This window comes from Oryx dammah, unplaced genomic scaffold, assembly GCF_014754425.2.
Source record: "Oryx dammah isolate SB20612 unplaced genomic scaffold, SCBI_Odam_1.1 HiC_scaffold_10, whole genome shotgun sequence".
Classification (NCBI taxonomy): domain Eukaryota; kingdom Metazoa; phylum Chordata; class Mammalia; order Artiodactyla; family Bovidae; genus Oryx; species Oryx dammah.
Window position 1 is genome coordinate 1,824,751 of NW_024070194.1, and position 22,330 is coordinate 1,847,080.

General features: G+C 48.4%; 1 protein-coding gene across 2 annotated transcripts; it reads left to right on the plus strand.

The window, feature by feature from the left end:
* The first annotated feature begins 205 nt into the window (after positions 1 to 205).
* On the plus strand, positions 206 to 18,426 carry LOC120869048 (1,25-dihydroxyvitamin D(3) 24-hydroxylase, mitochondrial). Of its 2 annotated transcripts, XM_040248101.1 has the most exons (11): positions 206 to 491; positions 714 to 904; positions 1,712 to 1,805; positions 4,449 to 4,545; positions 6,878 to 6,969; positions 7,957 to 8,068; positions 12,228 to 12,373; positions 16,530 to 16,696; positions 17,460 to 17,538; positions 18,021 to 18,218; positions 18,316 to 18,426. In XM_040248101.1, the coding sequence occupies exons 1-11, from the start codon at positions 234 to 236 to the stop codon at positions 18,424 to 18,426; spliced, it is 1,545 nt and encodes a 514-aa protein (XP_040104035.1). In that variant the 5' UTR covers positions 206 to 233. The 2 variants fall into 2 exon arrangements, with proteins under 2 accessions (XP_040104035.1, XP_040104034.1); XM_040248100.1 differs by lacking the exon at positions 18,021 to 18,218.
* The last annotated feature ends 3,904 nt before the right edge of the window (positions 18,427 to 22,330 follow it).

Here is a 22,330-nt window from a genome sequence, read left to right on the forward strand (position 1 = left end):
GGCCGGCGCTCGGCGGGCATCCGCTCCCTGAGACTGCAGCGCGGTGCCGCGTGCAGCATCCTCGCCCAGGTCCTGACGGCTCTCTGCCCCCTTCTGCCCTTCCCGCCGCACCTGCTGCTCCGCCTTGCCGCTTTTTCTCCGTGTATCAAGAGCCCGAAGCTCGCCGGCGCCTCTTTAACAAGCTCACCCTGCCCAGTGCCCACCTTCCCAGGCGCCCGGTGTCCCCCGCTGCCATGAGCTCACCCATTAGCAAGAGCCGCTCCCTTGCCGCCTTCCTGCAGCAGCTTCGCAGCCTGGGGCAGCCACCCAGACCCGTGACATCGACGGCGTGCTCGCCCCGTCGGCCGAGAGAGGTGCCCCTCTGCCCTGTGATGGAACCGGGCGAAGCGCAGGACGCGGCCACCCTGCCCGGTCCCACAAAGTGGCCACTGCTGGGCAGCCTGCTGGAGATCCTCTGGAAAGGAGGCCTCAAGAAACAGCACGACACGCTGGTAAGTGCCCCGTCTGGCCCCTGGTGCCCTCTCTTCTCCCCGCCTCGCTCTCCAAACCCTCGCCGAGGCGCGCGGCGCGGTGCGCGCGGTGCGGTGCGCGCGGATGTCCGGCTGCAGCGGTCCGCGGTCCCAGGGAGAAGGGAGGCGGGAGGAGGGCCAAGCGCTCCATGGACTGCCCGGGATGCATGCGCGCTGACTTCGCGTCCCACCCGGCCCCTGCAGGCCGAGTACCACAAGAAGTACGGCAAGATTTTCCGCATGAAGTTGGGTTCCTTCGACTCGGTGCACCTGGGCTCGCCGTGCCTGCTGGAAGCGCTGTACCGCACCGAGAGCGCGCACCCCCAGAGGCTGGAGATCAAACCTTGGAAGGCCTACCGCGACTATCGCGAGGAGGGCTACGGGCTGCTGATCCTGTAAGTCCGAGAGGCAGCATGGGGGCTGGCGGCTGCAAGTTGGGAAGGCGCGCGAGTTAGGGTTCCCTGGGGCTGGACCCGCCTGATGCAGCGAGAACACGGAAGCCCCTACCTGCTGCTGTCGCGGGCTCTGGCGTGGACTCGAATGGGTTGAAGGACAGCCGTGCTGTGCCCGGGACACTTGTGTTCTTTCTGACACGTGGGCTGCGCCAGTCCTTGCCCTCAAAGAAACGCCAGAAAGGTATGAAGATTGTGATGTTCGGACCCCTGGGCAGGAGGAGACTGTCAAGTCAGCCTGCCAGGCAATCATGTTATACAGACAAAATTATCCCTTGAAATTCGGTGACCCTCTCTTGGTAGCTCAGAGGCCAGAAGTTAGTTCGTAAATTTGAGGCATTTTGTGCATGTGGCTTTGAACCCAATTCAATGGATTGAAAGAAGACAGAATTTGCCTTCGCAGAGTTCTGTGTTGCTGGGGAGGTGAGTTCATGCGCCCACTCTTACTGCTGGTAACTGAGGCCACTGGCCTTCCAGTTTAACCCCAGCAAGGGCACCCCAGAAGCCCTGACTTCATCTTTCTGGAGCTATCTTTGGCTCAGAGGAAAGGAGCTTATTCATCGTATTGTCAGACCAGCCCCCAATATTCCAATGCCAATATTCTAATGCCAGTATTCTCTGGCTATTTCTTGGCACGATTCTGTGTTCATTTGATTATATAGTTAATGCACTTACAGAGCTGGAGGGATCCCCGCTTCTTCATTCTTTTCCTTTCAATTTGCTCTAAATTTAATTCTGCTTCTCTCCCAGGGAAGGAGAAGACTGGCAGAGGGTCAGGAGTGCCTTTCAAAAGAAACTAATGAAACCAGTGGAAATTATGAAGCTGGGCAACAAAATCAACGAGGTTTGCAGCCTGGGGCTCACTTTCCTGGTTTTCCTGGGGATGGGGGAACATTAGTGGAGCTTCAAGCCACAGCCACAAAGTGCAGAGGAAAAAGCAGGCAATCGGGATGTATCGGGACTTTTCTTTCCTCCTCATTCCTCGTCACTTCCTCCGCCTCCAGAACTTTAATTCTTCTCGCCTGTCTTTTAAAGTAGTGTCTCGGTGGCGGAGCAGTTAGGAGCATTGACTTCGACATTCTACAGTCTTAGATTTGAAAGTCAGTCCTGCACCCCCACCCCAGCTATGCAACCTGACTGTACCATTTAACTTCCTCAGTTTCCTGTCTATAAACTGGGAGCTCACAATTCCCACTCCATAGATTTCTGTGCGTGCATGCTAAGTCACTTCAGTCATGTAGGCCCTATGGCCGGTGGCCTGCCAGTGCCTCTGTCCATGGGATTTTCTGGCAGGAGCACTGCAGTGCATTGCTGTAGCCCTGATCCGGGGATTAAATCTGCGTCTCTTAGGTTTCCTGCATCGGCAGTCTCTTGCATTTACCGCTAGCTCCACCTGGGAAACCCCCATAGGTTTCTGTCAGGATTAAATGAGATGATTCCTAGGTAGTGACATTTGAGCTGGGTTTTACAGGATGAGTAATAGTCTGCAAGCCAGAGAAGGTGGAGAAGGGCATTTAGGCAGAGAGAATAGCCTGCTGACAACATGGAGGCATGGGATGGTATGTTCAGAGAACAGTACATATAGGGCAGCTGAAGTGAAGCTTTCTCTGAAGTGATGCTGGGCAGAGGGCGGGTCTTCACAATATTTTTAAGGTATCTTTTAAAGGTAGTTTTAATGCCATGCTAAGGTATTTGGGCATTATCCTTTAGCCAACAGGGGGCCAAAGGGAGAAGGATTTAAGCAGATAGAGAACTCTTTTTACTCCTGTCCACTCTGGGTATTTATTTTGAACTGAACCCACACAGGATCATATAGGTGAAAGGTTACAAATTTAAAAGCTTCCAGGAACCCCGTGATTAATATAAATATGTAAGGCAGGCCCAGTAGGGATTTTAGCAAATGGAGTAGGTGCATGCCCTTTCTAGAGGGGACAGCTGCTCCAGCTCTGGCAAATCCCTGCCACATGGAAATGTACACCGAGTGTCACCAGGCTCAAGTGAAGTGAAGTGAAAGTTACTCCGTCGTGTCTGACTCTTTGAGATCTCATGGACTGTACAGTCCATAAAATTCTCCAGGCCAGGCTGCAGGAGTGGGTAGCCTTTCCCTTCTCCAGGGAATCTTCCCAACTCAGGGATCTAACCCAGGTCTCCGCATTGCAGGCGGATTCTTTACCAGCTGAGCCACCAGGGAAGCCCAAGAATACTGGAGTGGGCAGCCTGTCCCTTCTCCAGGGGCTCTTCCTGATCCAGTAATCGAACCCGCATTGCAGGTGGATTCTTTACCAGCTGAGCTACCAGGGAAACCCCTTTGATGACTAGTGGAAGTTAATATGTTCACATGAAATCTCTGGACTTTCTGATGGAGACAGATCCAGAGTTCTTTGTAACGTGCTGTGCGGGCTACCACAGCATGCCTGTTAGCTTCGTCTGCGGGTTTTTTAGCCACTTTCACCCTATTCCAGGGCTTCCCTGGTGCCTCACTGATAAATCCAGCTGCCAGTACAGGAGGTGTGGATTCAACCCCTGGGTTGGGAAGATGCCTGGAGAAGGAAATAGCAAACCACTGCAATATTCTTTACTGTCTGAGCCACCAGGGAAGCCCCCTAACCCACTCCAATATTCTTACCTGGAAATCCCATGGACGGAGGAGCCTGGCCGGCTACAGTCCATGGGGTCTCAAGAGTCAGACAACACTTAGTGACTCAGCACCACCACCAACAGCTCACGCTACTCCAGATCCCAACTTGGCCACTTTTATGTGTCCAGGAGAGAGTGCCTTAGTCACTCTCTAAGCCTCTGTCTTCTCCTCTGTTACCTAGGAAATGGGCGTAATGACAGTACTTTCTACATCATGACATTGTTTGAGGATCAGCTAAGATAATACACTGTGGACAGTGCTTGGTTCCATACAAGCCTCATTAAATGCAAAGCATTAGTCATCTAAAATCCTGATTGTGGAAACTGGCATTTAGGGGCCTTCCATGACTTGCCCAAGGTGACAAAGCTGTTTAGTGACGGCACTGCGGTCCAGAATTTACGGATTTCCTGGCTCTAAGCTTAATGTGCTTAATACAACGCCAGCCAGCAAGGACATGTTTGTATGCCCAGCTCTGGACGTGCCCAGCCTCAGGGCAGCCAGAGTTCTTGAGATGCTGTGCCCACAGAGACACTTGGCCAGTTCCTCTTCATGGTTTGTTTTCCATTCTGATTAGAAGAAATGTTTTCCTTTTCTTAAATTTAGATCAAAAGCTGAAACTTAAGCTCCAGGAAGGCTTCAGGGAAAGCTCAAGAAATAACCCAGTACAAGGGTGCTGGGGCAGGAGGTGAGCTCTCAAGGAGAATATATAATTAGTGATGATTCAGAATGAATAACATTATGGGCAGTGAATATACAAGGTCGCAAAACCCGAAGCTAGCTTACTGAACTTGAAACTTCTGTTTCCATTCAGTGACTGAAATATGTCTTTGGTGATTTCTTTCCTTTAAGGTCTTGGCTGATTTTATGGGTAGAATAGATGAGCTCTGTGATGAGAGAGGTCGCATTGAAGACTTATACACGGAGCTGAACAAATGGTCTTTTGAAAGTAAGTTGTCTTCAGATCTTGTCTGTCTGATTTTGCAAGTGACTTTGAGGACAAAGGTGGGCGACTGTCCTGTGATCATACCCTGCTGCTGACTAGGCAAGGCCGTAGCAGCCCTCCGAATGCTTTCAGGTGCTTCACGGTGCTATGCGCCCTGAATCGTTTATGTAGCCGTTCAACAAACATTTATTCAATGCCTCTAAAGTGCCAGGCGCTGCACTGGGGACACAGCAGTGAGCAGAACAGGCTACATCCTTGCTCACGTGGAGCTCAGATTTTAACAGCGGTGACAACCAACTGGTACACGTATTTTAATGTACACTCCGTCAAGAAATAAGGGAGTCAGGAAGAACGCAGCTTCCTGGGTGAGGCAGGCCTGCTTGGTAAGAAGACGTTTGAGGTGAGGCCTGAAGGAAGATGAGCAGCACGCCACCAGGGGGTCTGTGGGGAGATTGTTCCGACCGTGGAGACAGGAAGTGCAAAGGCCCTGGGGTGGAAGCATGAGCGGTATCTCTGAGGAACTTCTGAGGATGCTGGCTGGAGTGGATTATGGGGGGCGGGGAGAGGAGCTGAGAGAGATTAAGCCGGAAAGCCCCCAAAAGAACTTCTACATTAGGACCTTCCTGGTGGTCCAGTGGCTAAGACCCCGCGCTCCCAATGCAGGGGACCCGGGTTCAGCAAAAGATCATACGTAGCAACTAAGATCTGGGGGCGCCAAATAAATAAAAATACATTTTCAAGAAAAGAATTTCTGCTTTGGGTCAGATGTGGAGCCGGGGATCATTCTGAACAGAAGGGAGCTTGGTCACTGTCCTTAAGGACCACGCTGGGAATAAAAGCACAGCCCTCCCTTGCTGTGCTCGCCTCCTGGTGGGGACGCAGCGAGGGAAACAAGGCACCTTCAGTGGATCGGGGAGCACTTGGCTGAAGGGGATCGGGGCTGGCGGAGGGCCCCAGAGGCTGTCTGCAGCTGAGGGTGGTCAGCGTTGCTGCACAGAAGTGGGACCGTCTCAGCCAAGCCCTGGGATAAGCAGGAATATGCCCCAGGTGAAGGTGAAGGAGGGAAAAATATTCCAGGTGGAAGGAGAAAGGAGTTCTGAGTGACCAAAGCATGTCCTGCAAGGGACGCGGATGGCAAAGCAGAGGATGGGGGGAAGGCAGTGGCCGTCACAGCCATCTGTATAAACCAGGGATGTGGGTGTGGTTTTGAGCCCAGAGTCCCTGGGAGCGGTCTAGAGCCCTTTTAGCAGGAAGGCGCCATAGTCCGACTCGCTGGAAGCCTCACTCTTGGCTCCCGATGCCAGCGATTGGAGAGGAGGCCCCGTTCAGAGGCTTTTGTCCTGACCTGTCTCCCTGATCAGATCGACCCCGACTTAAAGTCACGGGCAGTCGTCTTGGCACATAAGAAAGCTCCATGCTGATCAGAGATCCACAGGAGGTGTTAAGGTCAAGAGAGGGGATGATTACAGAGGAGAGAAGAAGCGTATGTTCTGGAAATGGTCCGCTGGAAATACCCAAATGAAGGCATATCGCATGCATTTCTTTGCAAGTCAAGGAAAGCCAGACCATGGTGGTTTGCAAAGTATCGTCCAGCATCACGAGAAACCCCAAGGAGGCCAGTCCACGGCTGGCACTCAGTGGTGTCACTGGAACCAAGTCTGTTCCGTCTTCCTTCTCATTCATTCGGAGCTGGTTGCCAAATGGCTCCCGCCTCTCCTGGTCTCACCTCTGCATTCTGGGCAAAGGCAGGAAGGGAAGAGGGAAGAGCTAAGCTGGCTGTACTCTTCCCCCTTTGTAAGAAAGCAAAAGTGCCTCTGGGAGGCCCAGTGGCCAGCCCCAGGTCACGTGACTGCTGTGGCTGCCTCAGGAAGCCTGGGAAGTCGGGGAGCAGGATCGTCTGAGACCAAAGCTGGCTTACTGCCCGAGGATGCATACACTGAGTAGCGAAGTAAATCCGGGTTCTCTTAGGGAAGAAGTAGGGAAGGATGAGCATGGGGTAGTTGATAACAGTGCCTGCTGCATATGGTGTCAAGGGTAGACTGAGAAAAGCAAGATGTTGCAGGAGAGATTCACCCAGGTGTAAAAATGGTTGCATCTTCACAGTGGTTTTTCTGATCAGGGGGTTCTGCAGAGGCAAGTTGTTGGACCTGGACATAATTTCTAGAAAGAGAAGAGAGTGATCAAGCCCCTTGGCCTTAGACTCTCTGCTTCTCTGTTCTTCGAAAAGGCCTCATTTTTATGGGAGACCGGATGGAGTGAGCCTTTGGCAGCCAGCTAATCATAGACTCCGGTGTCTCTGTGAGTGGGTAACAGTGTTGATTATCGTAAATACCAGGTATCTGTCTTGTGCTGTATGAGAAGAGATTTGGGCTCCTTCAGAAGAACGCAGGGGAGGAAGCTTTGAACTTCATCATGGCCATCAAAACAGTAAGTGTCCCCTCGGGGAGAGCAGTTTCCTTATTAACTGTTTACAGAACCCAACAAGTGTGCACCCAGTGCTTCCCACATGTATTTTATTACAGTAGTTAAGTGTGCATTTTAAGGTGTGTTTATGTATTTTCATGAATGTATGTGCATATATCCTGGTTGTTGAGTTGCTAAGTTGTGTCTGACTCTTCTGAGACCCCATGGACTGTAGCCCACCAGGCTCCTCTGTCCCTGGGATTTTCCAGGCCAGAATACTGGAGTGGGCTGCCACTTCTTACTCCAGCCGATCTTCCCAACCCAGGGATCGAACTCCTGTCTCCTGCCTTGGCAGGTGGATTCTTTACCTCTGACCCCCCAGGGAAGCCCGTGTGCATATATGCACATGTAATAAAGAGGCATGTTAAGTCATTGGCAGGCAAGGTGAAAGTAGAAATTTCAACTAACGGTCAGTTGATTAACATACTATCTTAAAGAATCTGAAAATTTTCAGGTTAAAATTTTCTGGATTGTTTACGTTGTATATGGAGGTAGCAGACACTGTGAAACCAGTTTCAAGAATGACTAAAGTTTGGAAATTATTGGAAATGGAAGTGGATATGAGGTTTATAGTTTTTTTTTTTTCTTACATTTAGGTCATAAGATCATTTTTTTTTTTTAATTCACCGTGTGGTTTGTGGGATCTTAGTTCCCTGAGCAGGGACTGAACCTGGCCCACCACACTGTAAGCTCAAAGTCCTAACCACTCGACCACCAGGGAATTCCCGTAAGGTCAGTTTTTTTATGAAGCCCATCCAGGAGGAAAGCATCCCAAAGCTGATCTTCATGTGTCTTTAGCAGGCGGGGACTGGTGCTGAGAGCCCGGGGCATCCCTGGGAGTCCAGCCTCTGGGGAGCAGAGGATGTGGTTGCCGAGGACATGTCTCCCGCGGATGGCGGGCTGTCTGTGAGATAAGAGCAGGGGGCTGACGGGCACTTGTGTTCCCCCCAGATGATGAGCATGTTTGGAAAGATGATGGTCACCCCGGTCGAGCTGCACAGGAGTCTCAACACCAGGGTGTGGCAGGCGCACACACAGGCATGGGATACCATCTTCAGATCAGGTGAGGCGGCCGCAGGGGCCCAGCAGTCCTGGCTCCCGAGATGCTGCGGAGGTCTGGGTGACCGTCCTGGTCTCAGCGCCCTGCCGGTGGCTCGAGCCGCTCCTCGTGATTCTTTCGGACTTTGCAAGTGCTTGAGTCTGGGGACTGCCCTGGTGCAGATGCATTCTGAGAGAAAGGCGGGAGGCATTCCTCTGTAGTCTTGTTTGAGAAATAGGAGTGATGACAAGCAAGAGTTTCGGAGTCAAAGATTCCTGAGCTCAAGTTCCAGCTCTGTCATTGGGCATAGCGGCTTCACCAAATACACTCTTTTTCTTTAAAAACATTTTTTAATACTTATTGATTTTTATTTATTTAGTTGGATGCACTGGGTCTTAGTTGTGACATGTGGGATCGAGTTCCTTGATCAGGGATGGAACCCAAGCCCCTGCACTGGGGGGGGTGGAGTCTCAGCCACTGGGCAACCAGGGAAGTCCTCACTCTTTTTCACCCTCTGTTATCTTGTCCCTCAGTTCAGTTCAGTTCAGTTCAGTTGCTCAGTCGTGTCCGACTCTTTGTGACCCCATGAATCGCAGCACGCCTCCCTATCCATCACCAACTCCCAGAGTTCACTCAAATTCAGGTCCATCGAGTCAGTGATGCCATCCAGCCATCTCATCCTCTGGCGTCCCCTTCTCCTCCTGCCCCCAATCCCTCCCAGCATCAGAGTCTTTTCCAATGAGTCAACTCTTCGCATGAGGTGGCCAAAGTACTAGAGTTTCAGCTTTAGCATCATTCCTTCCAAAGAAATCCCAGGGCTGATCTCCTTTACGATGGGCTGGTTGGATCTCCTTGCAGTCCAAGGGACTCTCAAGAGTCTTCTCCAACACCACAATTCAAAAGCATCAATTCTTCAGCGCTCAGCTTTCTTCACAGTCCAACTCTCACATCCATACATGACCACAGGAAAAACCATAGCCTTGACTAGACGGACCTCTGTTGGCAAAGTAATGTCTCAGCTTTTGAATATGCTATCTAGGTTGGTCATAACTTTTCTTCCAAGGAGTAAGTGTCTTTTAATTTCATGGCCGCAGTCACCATCTGCAGTGATTTTGGGGCCCCCCAAAATAAAGTCTGACACTGTTTCCACTGTTTCCTCATCTATTTCCCATGGAGTGATGGGACCAGATGCCATGATCTTCGTTTTCTGATTGTTGAGCTTTAAGCCAACTTTTTCACTCTCCTCCTTCACTTTCATCAAGAGGCTTTTTAGTTCCTCTTCACTTTCTGCCATAAGGGTGGTATCACCTGCATATCTGAGGTTATTGATATTTCTCCCAGCAATCTTGATTCCAGCTTGTGTTTCTTCCAGTCCAGAGTTTCTCATGATGTACTCTGCATAGAAGTTAAATAAGCAGGGTGACAATATACAGCCTTGACGCACTCCTTTTCCTATTTGGTACCAGGCTGTTGTTCCATGTCCAGTTCTAACTGTTGCTTCTTGACCTGCATATAGGTTTCTCAAGAGGCAGGTCAGGTGGTCTGGTATTCCCATCTCTCTCAGAATTGTCCACAGTTTATTGTGATCCACACAGTCAAAGGCTTTGGCATAGTCAATAAAGCAGAAATAGATGTTTTTCTGGAACTCTCTTGCCTTTTCCATGATCCAGCAGATGTTGGCAATTTGATCTCTGGTTCCTCTGCCTTTTCTAAAACCAGCTTGAACATCAGGGAGTTCACGGTTCACGTATTGCTGAAGCCTGGCTTGGAGAATTTTGAGCATTACTTTACTAGCATGTGAGATGAGTGCAATTGTGCGATAGTTTGAGCATTCTTTGGTGTTGCCTTTCTTTGGGATTGGAATGAAAACTGACCTTTTCCAGTCCTGTGGCCACTGCTGAGTTTTCCCAAATTTGCTGGCATATTGAGTGCAGCACTCTCACAGCATCATCTTTCAGGATTTGAAATAGCTCAACTGGAATTCCATCACCTCCACTAGCTTTGTTCGTAGTGATGTTTTCTAAGGCCCACTTGACTTCACATTCTAGGATGTTTGGCTCTAGGTGAGTGATCACAGCATCGTGATTATCTGGGTCATGAAGATCTTTTTTGTACAGTTCTGTGTATTCTTGCCACCTCTTCTTAATATCTTCTGCTTCTGTTAGGTCCATACCATTTCTGTCCTTTATCGAGCCCATCTTTGCATGAAATGTTCCCTTGGTATCTCTAATTTTTCTTGAAGAGATCTCTAGTCTTTCCCATTCTGTTGTTTTCCTCTATTTCTTTGCATTGATCGCTGAGGAAGGCTTTCTTATCTCCTCTTGCTATTCTTTGGAACTCTGCATTCAGATGCTTATATCTTTCCTTTTCTCCTTTGCTTTTCACCTCTCTTCTTTTCACAGCTATTTGTAAGGCCTCCCCAGACAGCCATTTTGCTTTTTTGCATTTCTTTTCCATGGGGATGGCCTTGATCCCTGTCTCCTGTACAATGTCACGAACCTCATTCCATAGTTCATCAGGCACTCTGTCTATCAAATCTTGTCTTTAAAATGGGCTAATAATCATAGTAGCATTAATAGTATTTGTAGTAGTAGTATGTATCTCAGTGCAACTGTTTTTAAGTCTAATAAGGATAATGTAAAACACCCCACTCCAGTACTCTTGCCTGGAAAATCCCATGGATGGAGGAGCCCGGTGGGCTGCAGTCCGTGGGGTCGCTAAGAGTAGGACACGACTGAGCGACTTCATTTTCCCTTTTCACTTTCATGCATTGGAGAAGGAAATGGCAACCCACTCCAGTATTCTTGCCTGGAGAATCCCAGGGACGGGGGAGCCTCGCGGGCTGCCATCTATGGGGTCGCACAGAGTCGGACACGACTGAAGCGACTTAGCAGCAGCAGCAGCAGCATAGCCCAGTGTCTCAATGGATCAGAGCTACTTCCGGTATGGTATGGAGGGAATATTTGGTGCTAAGAATTACTGTATGATCACACACACATTCACACACACACACATGTACACACACATTCACACATAGACACACACTCACACATACACACACACTCACACATATACTTTCACACACACATACACACATTTACAGACACACACACACACATATACACACATTCACACACAGACTCACACATACATTCACTCACACACATGAACATATGCACACATGCATTCACACACACACACATACACATTCACACATACACACACTCACACACACATACACACACATACACACATTCACACATATTCACACATCCATATGCACACATGCATTCACACACATATATGTACACATATAGACACATTCACACACACACACACATACACACACGTTCATTTAATTCTTACAAAACCCTATAAGATAGGTCCTCTTATCAGACGCCTCTTACAGAAATGAGGCACAAGGAAGTTAATGACTTTATCAAGGTTGCCTACTAGGTGATGGCAAAGCCAGGATTTGAAGTCAGACAGAAGGACTCCAGAAGATCCAACTCTAACCACTGTGCCATTTATTATACTATCGTTTTTGCCATCATCACTGTGACTCTTATGATGATGGTGGCTTCCATAATGGGTTGAGGGGAGGGAGATGTATGCCTGGAATGTGCTTTACCATCAAAAGAGGCACCTGCCTTCGCTGTTGGCCGGCGTGGGCCCTGTGCTCTGGGTGCGTGCAGCAACATGGAGGGGTTCTCCTCTCTGGTGATCTGGGAGCCAGAGCCCCCCATCTGTGTCAGTGACCACATCTGCTTCATGACTGGATGTGAGCCCAGGTTCTGATTCTGAGACAGACCCAAATCCTACCCCTGTCTCACGATGACCTCTCCTGAACTCTCAGCGCTCCCTACTTGAAACGCAACCACAGACCCAGCATTGGGACCACAGGGAAGCCTGCTGGAAACCAGACTTCCAGGCCCAGCCTGGGCTCCGGAATCAGAGTCTGCATTTTAAGAAGATTCCCAGGGGCCTCTTGTGCTCATGTAGGCATTGGTCAGTCCTTGGCGGCTTAGCAACAAGGCAATATCAGCTTATCTAACAAATTGCCAGACTGCCTGCAAAGGCCCTTTGGACGTTGCGGGGAGAATTTGATCCTGGGTTCTGCTTTGTTCTTTTCCTCATCCTGACTTTCAGCTGATTTCTTCACCCCTTTCCTCTCCTCCAACAGTCAAATCTTGTGTGGACAACCAGTTAGAGAAATATTCTGAGAAGCCCAGCATGGATTTGGTTTGTGACATTTATCACCACAATCAGCTTTCAAAGAAAGAGTTGTACGCAGCCGTGACGGAGCTCCAGCTGGCTGCGGTGGAGACGGTAAGGGTGGGCCTGGTTTGGGTTTACTAAATCAGTGGGCTGTAAAATCTTTTCCATGACAAATTGTACATGGTCATTCAATTCACCCATTCCATAAGGAGGCACTGAGCTTTAAAAGCTTAGCAGAAGTAAAAAGTCTACTCGAACATGTGGGAGACCCCGTGTACAGCCTGTGCGTGTAAATGTCATAGAAAAATTCATGTGCTTTAGAGACAAAAAGGGCTTCTCAGGTGGTGCTGGTGACAGTGCAGGAGATGCGAGAGACGCGGGTTCGATCCCTGGGTCGGGAAGGTCCCCTGGAGGAGGGCATGGCGACCCACTCCAGCATTCTTGCCTGGAGAATGCCATGGACAGAGGAGCCTGGCGGCTGCACTCCATGGGGTCACAAAGAGATGGACACGAGGGAAGCAACTTAGCCCACATGCTGGGAGAAAAGTCCAGAGCAGAACATCAGCGTCACGACAAACAGCAAAGCACTACAGGCGGTCAGGAGCAGCGACACTCCATTCTGAAGCAGGTAGGTGACCCAGGGCTTAGAAACTGGATATATGTGGGGTAGTTTTGCCTCTTACCAAAGTGCCTCACTGTGCTGGTTGTTTAGTCTAAAAATACTGAAATAGTCTCTGCTAGTCCAAATTTTTTTTTCCACTTAAAATTGTCAGCAGAGGGAGTTTGGGAAAGCTTGATCTCAATTTCAATGAAGCAGCTAATCTTATTTTATTTACTTATTAGTTTTTAAAAATACTTTTACTCGTGAATTTTATTTTTGGCTGTGCTGGTCTTCGCTGCTGCGCACGGCTTTTCTCTGGTTGTGAGCAGGGGCTTCTCACTTCGGTGGCGTCTCTTGCTGGGGAGCACCGGCTCTCGGTGCATGGGACTCGGGGGTTGTGGCAGACGGGCTTCGTTGCTCCTCGGCACGTGGCATCTGCCCAGACCAGGGGTCAAACCCGTGTCTCCTGCACTAACAGGTAAATTCTTAACCGCTGGACCACCAGGGAACTCTGAGACAGCTAATTTTAAAAGCCAAAATTCTGTCCTCGCTATGGCTGACATTCCTAGTGGGTACACAGTACAGCCAAACGCCAAACACAAACACTGGCAGGTGTTCAGGTGAGTTTCAGTATCTTTGGAGTGATAATAATATTCCTTGATGGCCCAACACCTCTCACACAACTATCGTCTCTGAGAAAAATGTATACCAGGTCGCTTCTGTTCCATGTTCCGTGGTGTTTCTCATCTGAACAAAAAGTAGGATTTTCTCCATCAGGGAATAGCAAGGTCCTCATTCCTCCCCATGCTCCAGAAGACTGAAAAGTGGGAGCTTCAGCTCGTTTTCCTGTGGAATCTCTCACCCGAGAGGCTCCTGAGCATGGCAACAGTGAAGCCTCCCCCATTATTCTTTTTTTCCGTCTGGAATGTGAGTTCCGTAGCAGCGACAACTTCGTTTTGCCCCCTGCTGTATTCCTAGCATGTGGAATAGAAGTTGGCACACGGTGGGTGTTCAGTAAATACGTGTTCAGTAAATGAAAGCATTTAGGAACTATTGAGTATCTGCTACATGTCAGGCACCGTTCCGGGTCCTTGAGAGACCACGAAGAACCAGTTTCCCTCCCGGAACTCCAGTGGCTGTGGGGGACCGACAACAGACAGGTAAACGACCAGTGAGATAGCATCGTTCCAGATAGTGGTCCAGGCCCTGGAGCAAGACAGCAGGGTTTCGTCATTGAGAGGCAGGGGAGGTGACCCCTCTCTGAGGATGTCATGGTGGAGCTGACGCTGGAATGATGAGAAGGAGACAGCCAAGGGGAGATGTGGCGCAGGAGTACTCCACGAGGAGGAAAGAGCCCAGGCAGAGGGCCTGGGGCAGAAAGAGGCCTGAAGAACTGGCGCACGGTGTCAGAGTTGACCTGGGAGAAGTCCACGGGCTCTGTCAGCCAGGAGCCTTAGGAAGATGGGCTTCCCTGGCGGCTCGGACGGTGAAGAATCTGCCTACAATGTGAGAGACCCAGACTCGATCCCTGGGTTGGGAAGATCCCCTGGAGAAGGAAATGGCAACCCACTCCAGTATTCTTGCCTGGAGAATTCCACAGACAAAGTAGCCTGATGGGCTACAGTCCATGGGGTCGCAAAGAGTCAGACACGACTTAGCAACGAATACTTTTCACTTAGTAAGATATTTGGATTATTACTCCTGTGATGAAGAGCTCTTGGAGCATTTTAAACAGGGCAGTAAGTTGATCAAATTGAGGTTTGGTGAAGTGGTCTCTGGGCTTCCCTGGTGGCTCAGTGGTAAAGAACTTACCTGCCAGTTCAGAAGATGCAGGTTCAATCCCTGGGACGGGAAGATCCCCTGGAGGAGGAAATGGCAACCCACTCCAGTACTCCCTGCCTGGGAAATCCCATGGACAGAAGAGCTGCAGGCCATGGGGTCGCAAAGAGTCAGACATGACTTAGCAAAACAACAAGAGCGGGCTCTGGCTGGTGGATGGGGAGTGGACCCCACCGAGAGAGTGGAAGTGGGAAGGCCAGCGATCCGCGGAGGTCAGGCCGGGATACTTTGCGCCCCTGAGGTTTCTGAGGCCGCTTGCCCTGCGTCCAGCCTCTGCAGTTACCCCCACAGGCCAGGCTGTCCTTCAGGCTCTGGTGAAAGCTACAGTTATCTGCCTTTTGGGAACTCTGTTTGGTACTTGCGGTAAGGGACCCACTGATATGGGTCAATCTGTTTCTTTTTTCGTCCTGGCTATTCTGAAAGTCACATTTGGAAAATCAGAGAAATCTGAAAGTGTATCTAATTTGGTGGCTACGCCCTCTTCCTGTTTTGAAAACCGGCCTCTTGTAATAATGACATCCACGGTTTATTTGCAGCTGAGGCTGCCAGTCCTCTGACATGAAGCAGGCTTCTTGGAGGCATCTTCTTCCAAAAATAATAAGTACCATTGGCTCCAAGTTGCCCTGCACTTTGCTCATTTGTGTGAGTGACACTTTGCTAAAGCATCTCTGTGTCTGCCGAGAGAGGACACAGCGACCATTTTTATGGGGCTATTTGGCTTAAATTAGCCAAGAATATGGAGAAGGTGATGGCACCCCACTCCAGTACTCTTGCCTGGAAAATCCCATGGATGGAGGAGCCTGGTGGGCTGCAGTCCATGGGGTCGCCCAGAGTCGGACACAACTGAAGTGACTTAGCAGCAGCAGCAGCAGCCGCCAAGAATAGGTCCAAAAACAAACATATAAGACTACCAGTGGTGAGCATTATGAAGCTGAAAGCTGTACTGGCTGTTTCTGCCAGTATGTTTTCTCTTCTCATTGCCTTTCGAAAGAAAATAAAGGATGCCACTTAAAAGGCCATGAATGTCTTTGTCAGAATTGTGGCTGCTTCCTTGACATACTCAACTTGATGCTAGAACTTCTTATTTTGGTATTGGCTGCCTTCTACCAGGGCTCTTTGCTGGAGGCTGAAACTCTGAGTATAGATAATGCCTTTTTATTTTATGGTAGCTTTTGAGGGTGTGGCCAAAAAAAAAAAAAAAAAAAGCTTTTTAAATTCCAGAAATGCAGTTTCTTGTGCATTTGCACTGAAAATTTTTTAAAAACCCCATTTTTATTAGTAACACTCTTAGGATCTCCATCTGTCTCTCCCACTCAATTTTTATATTATTATTTCTCTTAATTAACAAATTTTATTTTGAGATAATTGTAGATTCACATGCAGTTCTAAGCAACAATAGAGAGGACTCCTTAATCCTTCATCTATTTCCCCCTAATGGTAACATTTTACGTAAGATAAACTTATGACAGCCTGAAAGTTGATATTATTACAATCAACTGTCTAGCTTCTCATTTCGCAGTTTTACATGTCCTCATCTGTGTTCTGTTTTTATACCAAACTACATTTTAAGTCCTAAGGCAGCTGTCTATTCAAAGAATTCTACTCTGATTCCCTCAGGAAGTAAGTTATTATTCATGGATGTGTGTATAAACTGAATCTGACTTTTCATACATGGCATCTGTTTGAGACACAGCTAAGAAGGATGTGTGAAAAAGCATCACTCATATGTTTTCACAAGGTGATAGGCACCACCTTTGCTTCAGCTGATACAGACTTTAAGGCAGCTTATTTACAGAAAACTCAAGTTTATGTCCATTTGCCTTTCAGACGGCAAACAGCTTAATGTGGATTCTCTACAATCTATCCCGTAATCCCCACGTGCAGCAAAAGCTTCTTAAGGAAATTCAGAGTGTGTTGCCTGAGAATCAGTCGCCACGGGCAGAGGATTTGAGGAACATGCCATATTTAAAAGCCTGCCTGAAAGAATCTATGAGGTAAGAACATGTGCCTGAGCTAATAGGAATGTCAGACGGCTGTTCTCTCCAACACAGAATAAGGGATCCCCTCCCGTAGTTGATTCATAAACATTTAGCAAGCTATCAAAAAAAAAAAAAAAAACCCTCCAGGACCAGCTATGACTCATTCCTTAAATCATTTGGGCAAATTCTATTAAATCTTGGAAACCCAGAGTCTGCCCCCTTTAAATCAGTAATAATAATACTTGAATGGATACTATAAGCAATAATTAACATTAGGGGCACAAATGAAGGGAGCGAGATGAAAGCTCAGCGAGGAACCGTATTATTATACGACAAGACATAGAGACAGGCTGGTTTCTGAGCCTCTGTAGAAAATAGTCTTTGGAGATTCTTTTTCTGGAAAACGAAACCCATAAGGTCTTAGGATTCGAAGGAAATATCTTTAACTTTATGAAGGGCAGGTGGAAGAAACCCTTAACAAACAGCAAGCTTGCCAGCGAGGTGTGTAAACGTACACATTTGAAGTCTAGAGTGAAATGGGACAGTCACTGTCAACAGCTATGAAGTAAGCTTACACTGGGGGTTTAACCAACACAATAAGGACTAAAAGCAAGAGGTGTAAATATTGGGAAGAAAGAGAACTGCTTTGTAAAGAGTTGGAATCATGTCCCTTTTATGAGAAATTAGGCAGTGATTGTTTATTTAGCCAGACTCTGAATTCCCTTGAGCTAAGACTTGGTCTGTGCCCACCTTGACATCTCTGATTTTGTATTTTCAGGCTTAACCCGAGTGTCCCGTTTACAACTCGGACACTCGACAAGGCAATGGTTCTGGGGGAATATGCTTTACCCAAAGGAGTAAGTAAAATGGATGCAATCTATACCTTACAGAGCTTTGAGAGATACCCTCTTCAGATACCCTGCAGGTCTCCTGAAACGTTTCTACTGGGACAGCATTCATTTTGGAAAAATGTAGATTGCAGTATACAGTTGATGTGTCGTGCAGTCTAGTATTAGGAATAAGGGTTATGGAGACAAGAGAGACCTGGATGCAAGCAGAGCCTTGAGTGAGTTACATAAGCTCTGTGAGCCTCAGCTTTCTCATCTGTAAAATGGGAATAATAATAGAACTTACCACATGGGGTTGTTGTGAAAATGAGATGCAAAATTTTAAGGTTCTTGAAGCGTTTGTATCACCCGGCCCTTTTCAAGCGCTCACTGCATGCTGGCATTCACTGGTATTATGTATTTGTGGGTTACTTTCACATTTGTAAGGTGATGGCTTTTGTGAATCTTGCTACTCAGATGTTTAAGTGCTTTATGTTTCTGTGTGATTTCAGACTGTATTGGTTCTAAATACCCATGTGTTGGGCTCCAATGAAGAAAACTTTGAGGAGTCAAGTCAGTTTAGGCCTGAACGGTGGCTTCAGGACAAGAAAAAGATCAGCCCTTTTGCGCATCTTCCATTTGGCGTTGGGAAAAGAATGTGCGTGGGTCGCCGGCTAGCTGAACTCCAGCTCCACCTGGCGCTCTGCTGGGTAAGACTCTGGCAGCGTTCCCGCGGCTGCGTGCTGGGCCTTCCTCGAGGCAGGAGCGGAGGGGCTGACTCCACCTTCCTGTGCTCCTGTGTTTCAGATCGTCCGCAAATACGACATCGTGGCCACAGACCTCGAGCCTGTGGAGATGCTGCACTTGGGCATCCTGGTGCCCAGCCGGCAGCTCCCCGTCGCCTTCTGCCGGCGCTAAGAAGCCTCGGGTGGGCGGCAGGGGCGCAGAGTGGCCAAGCGGTGAGCCAAGCTTGCGAGTCAGCCAGACGTGGGTTGGAGTCCCTGCTTGCCCTTGGTTTACCCGGTGACCCGAACAGTTACTTAACCTTTCTGCCTGAATTACTTTTTTCATTCGTTACATGGGGACCAAAATAGTATCCATCCAGAAAGTTGATATGAGTACAAAATACATAACCCAGAGCCTAGCATCAAATGAGTGCTCCAAAATTCAAGCTGCTTGTCATGGTTTTTGCACGTGAATATCAGGGCGTGGGACTTCCCAGGTGGCACTCGTGGTGAAGAACCCACCCGCCAATGCAGGAAACGTAAGCGACACAAGTTCGATCCCTGGGTGGGGAAGATCCTCTGGAGGAGGGCACGGAGACCCACTCCAGTGTTCTTGCCTGGAGAATCCCATGGACAGAGGAGCCTGGCGGGCTGCAGTCCACAGGGTCAGAGAGTCGAACACGACTGAAGTGACTCAGCACACGTGCTCACATCGGGGTTGGGGACACTTTTTCGGTAAAGGACCAGTTGGCAATGTCTTAAGGCTTTGCAGGACATAGAGTCTCTCTCATGCACTTAACTCACTTTGGTACAGCCTTAGACAGCTGGTCACTGAGTAGGGCTGGCTGGTTGTATTGATTTTCTACCGTGGCCATAAAAAATTACTGAAAGGAACTACTCACAAATACCAAAACTTGTGTTATGATATAGTGTTTATGATTTTATCTTTCTGTAGGTCAGAAATCCAGCACAGCTCTGGCCAGCCTTATTCCAAAGCGATAATCTCCTTGATGAATTGGCGTTGTTTAGTCTACTTGTTTCCCCCTAATCCACAGTAAAATGAATCTTTAACTATTAAAGTGATAAAACGTTGATCTGAGCAATCTCCAGTATCAGCTCATGTGGAAATAGGACAGCTCTGACAGCTTTATAGAATTAGATGCCAGTGGTGAAAGGCAACCTCACTCACTCAGCCGTTTCAACAGCGCCACCTAGAACTTGCCTCGAGCTAGTTGCTGTTTGTTAAGAGCAAGATGAGGGGGAATTGGGCTTCCCTAGTGGCTCAGAGGTTAAAGGGTCTGCCTGCAATGCCGGACACCTGGGTTCAATCCCTGGGTCAGAAAGATCCCCTGGAGAAGGAAATGGCAACCCACTCCAGTATTCTTGCCTGGAGAATCCCATGGATGGAGGAGCCTGGTGGGCTACAGTCCACGGGGTCGCAAAGAGTCGGACGCGACTTCACTTCACTTGCTGATAGGTGGATTATTTGGGAAACGTGTGATTTCAGATGAAATCTCTGAATGAGGCCCAGTGAATTCCTCCCTAAGTGTCTGACGCTGCTGCTGCCAAGCACTCAGTCGTGTCTGGCTTTGCGACCCCATGGCCTATAGCCCACCAGGCTCTTCTGTCGGTGGGATTTTTCTAGGCAAGAATACTGAGACGAGTTGCCATTTCCTACTCCAGGGGCTCTTCCCCCCCCGGGATCGACCCATCTCCTGCATGGGCACGCAGGTTTGTTTTTTTTAACCACTAGTGCCACCTGGGATGCCCCCGGTATCTGGAACCATTAGGCAATTTGTCAGATTCTGAACACGGCAACAAGCAGACCCCCAGTCTTCAGCGTGGGCACCGTGCACAGTTACTCTGGTGAAACTCGAGAGCCCAGGGCAGCTCTGCTTGTTGCCACTTTCAGAATCTGACAAATGCTTTTAGCATTTACTTTTGCTGATCATCCCTTTTGTTTAATTATACTGCTCTGATGTATAATTGGAGTATACTTTATATTTCAGATTTTTTGTTGTTGTTAATCAAGAGCAAAAGCAGCAATTTTGACCCTTCTGCAAGAACGAAGTTTTGGGCTTCTGCTCGACTGGACATGAAACGACACGGAAAGGACATTGAGGCTCAGATGTTCACACCCCATCTCTGTACAGATGTCCCAGGAGCTGCGCTGTCTGTGCCACTGATGGCGTTAGCATTGCCTCTGGCTCAGGGGAAGCAGACTGAGCGTTGGGAGACCAGGCCCGCCACCGGGAACACAGCTGCACGCGCGTGACCAGGCCCACCACCAGGCACACACGCTGCACACGTGTGACCAGGCCCGCCCGGGAACACATCTGCACGTGCGTGACCAGGCTGCACCAACGCGCTCGTCTTGCTGATCCGCCTGGCATGGGGCAGCTGGGTGCTTCCCGGTCAGTCAGGCGAAAGTCACTGCTTGTTTCCGTCCCTGCCATGTCAGACTCCCCACTGAATCTTCACTTCTCAAAGTCTGCACTTCACAGGGAAAGACCTCCTGTAGCTGGACTGTCAGTGGCTCAGGGTAATATTGACAATCCATTCATTGTATCTAATATAACGTCTGGGGAAATACTGCGTAACAGTGGAAGCAAAAGGAAATGTTGGCTCATATTATCTGGTCCCTATAAAACTTTTTTTTCTCATTTTGAAATAGAAACATTATTGAAAAATTAGAGAAAATCCCTATGTTAAGAACAACTTTTAATGAAATCAAAATTCCTATTCAACAATGTGTTAATGATTTACAGTGCATCCTTGAGTTAAAGGATCCTGAAATTATTTAATTATGACATTGCGTCTATGGAATCTATGATATTAAGGTGTGGATCAAGTTTTTAAATTGTGTGTGTATTCTAATGACAATTTGCTTACATCATTTTTTAAAAGATGTACATATTATTTTATTTAGGATCTGAAGTTTATTTAGGGCAATGTTCTAAAGTTTAGTCACAGCTTAAAAATATTCGGTGACGTTCCCTGCCTCAATTTTCCCAACTGTAGAATGGGTCGGTAGTAAAGTGTGCATGCCTTATAGAGTATGTAACTCATGTTATGTGATTTGAACTCCTTGGGAAATTGTGATTTCATAAATGGAAAGTGCATACAGATTTAAGCAATACTTATAAAACTTTCTTAAAAATATGTTTACATATCACTTATGTGCATGTTTTTACTACTTTTCCTAAAAGCATATACCATATATAGCTGTATATTTGATAAATATTTCCCTTTTTAGGTTGTATCTTTAGACTATTGAAGTGTCCATTTATATTTCATATGTGAACGAATATGTACATATCATTGAAATGGGTATAAGCTTCCTGTTCTGAAAGGTTTTAGAATTTAAATCCACGTGTTGTCAGATTTCTTCTGTATATCGTCTTCGAATTCTCTGAAAGTGAGAATAAAATCTTTAAAACACAAGATGCTTTCTCCTTCATTGCATGTCTTACAACCAAAGTTAACCATTCAAACTTCGTCTCACTAGAAAATTTTGTACAATATAACATTACAATAAGATAGCAGTTTTACCAAAAGATGCTCATTTGAATGGCAGAATAATTTTCCCATTTTTTGCTGCTTAAATATGTTTTCAAGTCCATTTCCTCTGTCTGCACCACTGCCTCCTGCATGGTGGGCCCCACAGAAACCGCCAACCGGCCTCCACGCCCCTCCCTCCAGACTGTCCGCTGTCTACCGGCCGCGTGTTGGTCTCTCCAAAACCCAGGCCCTACTTCGGCGGCATTCCGTCGCTCTTCCATGAAGACCCGAGTCCTTAAGCTGGACTTCAGTGTCTTGTAGAGTGCCCCCCACTGACCCGCAGGCCCCCGAGCCGCCCGAGGCCTCCCCGCTGCACCCCCTGCCGCCTGAGCCTTCGCCGCCGCACCCCCTTCCCTGCCGGGCCTCCCTGCCTCGACCCACCCACCGCCCGATCCCTCCCTGCAGCGCCCCCCGTTGCAGGGACACCCGCTCCAGCCAGTTTCTTCCGGTCCTCACACGCTCTCTGCTGCCAGGGTCGCACCGGCTGTCCTTCTGCCTTCTTCCCTCTGGCACACTCATCCTCCAAGCCCAGCCCA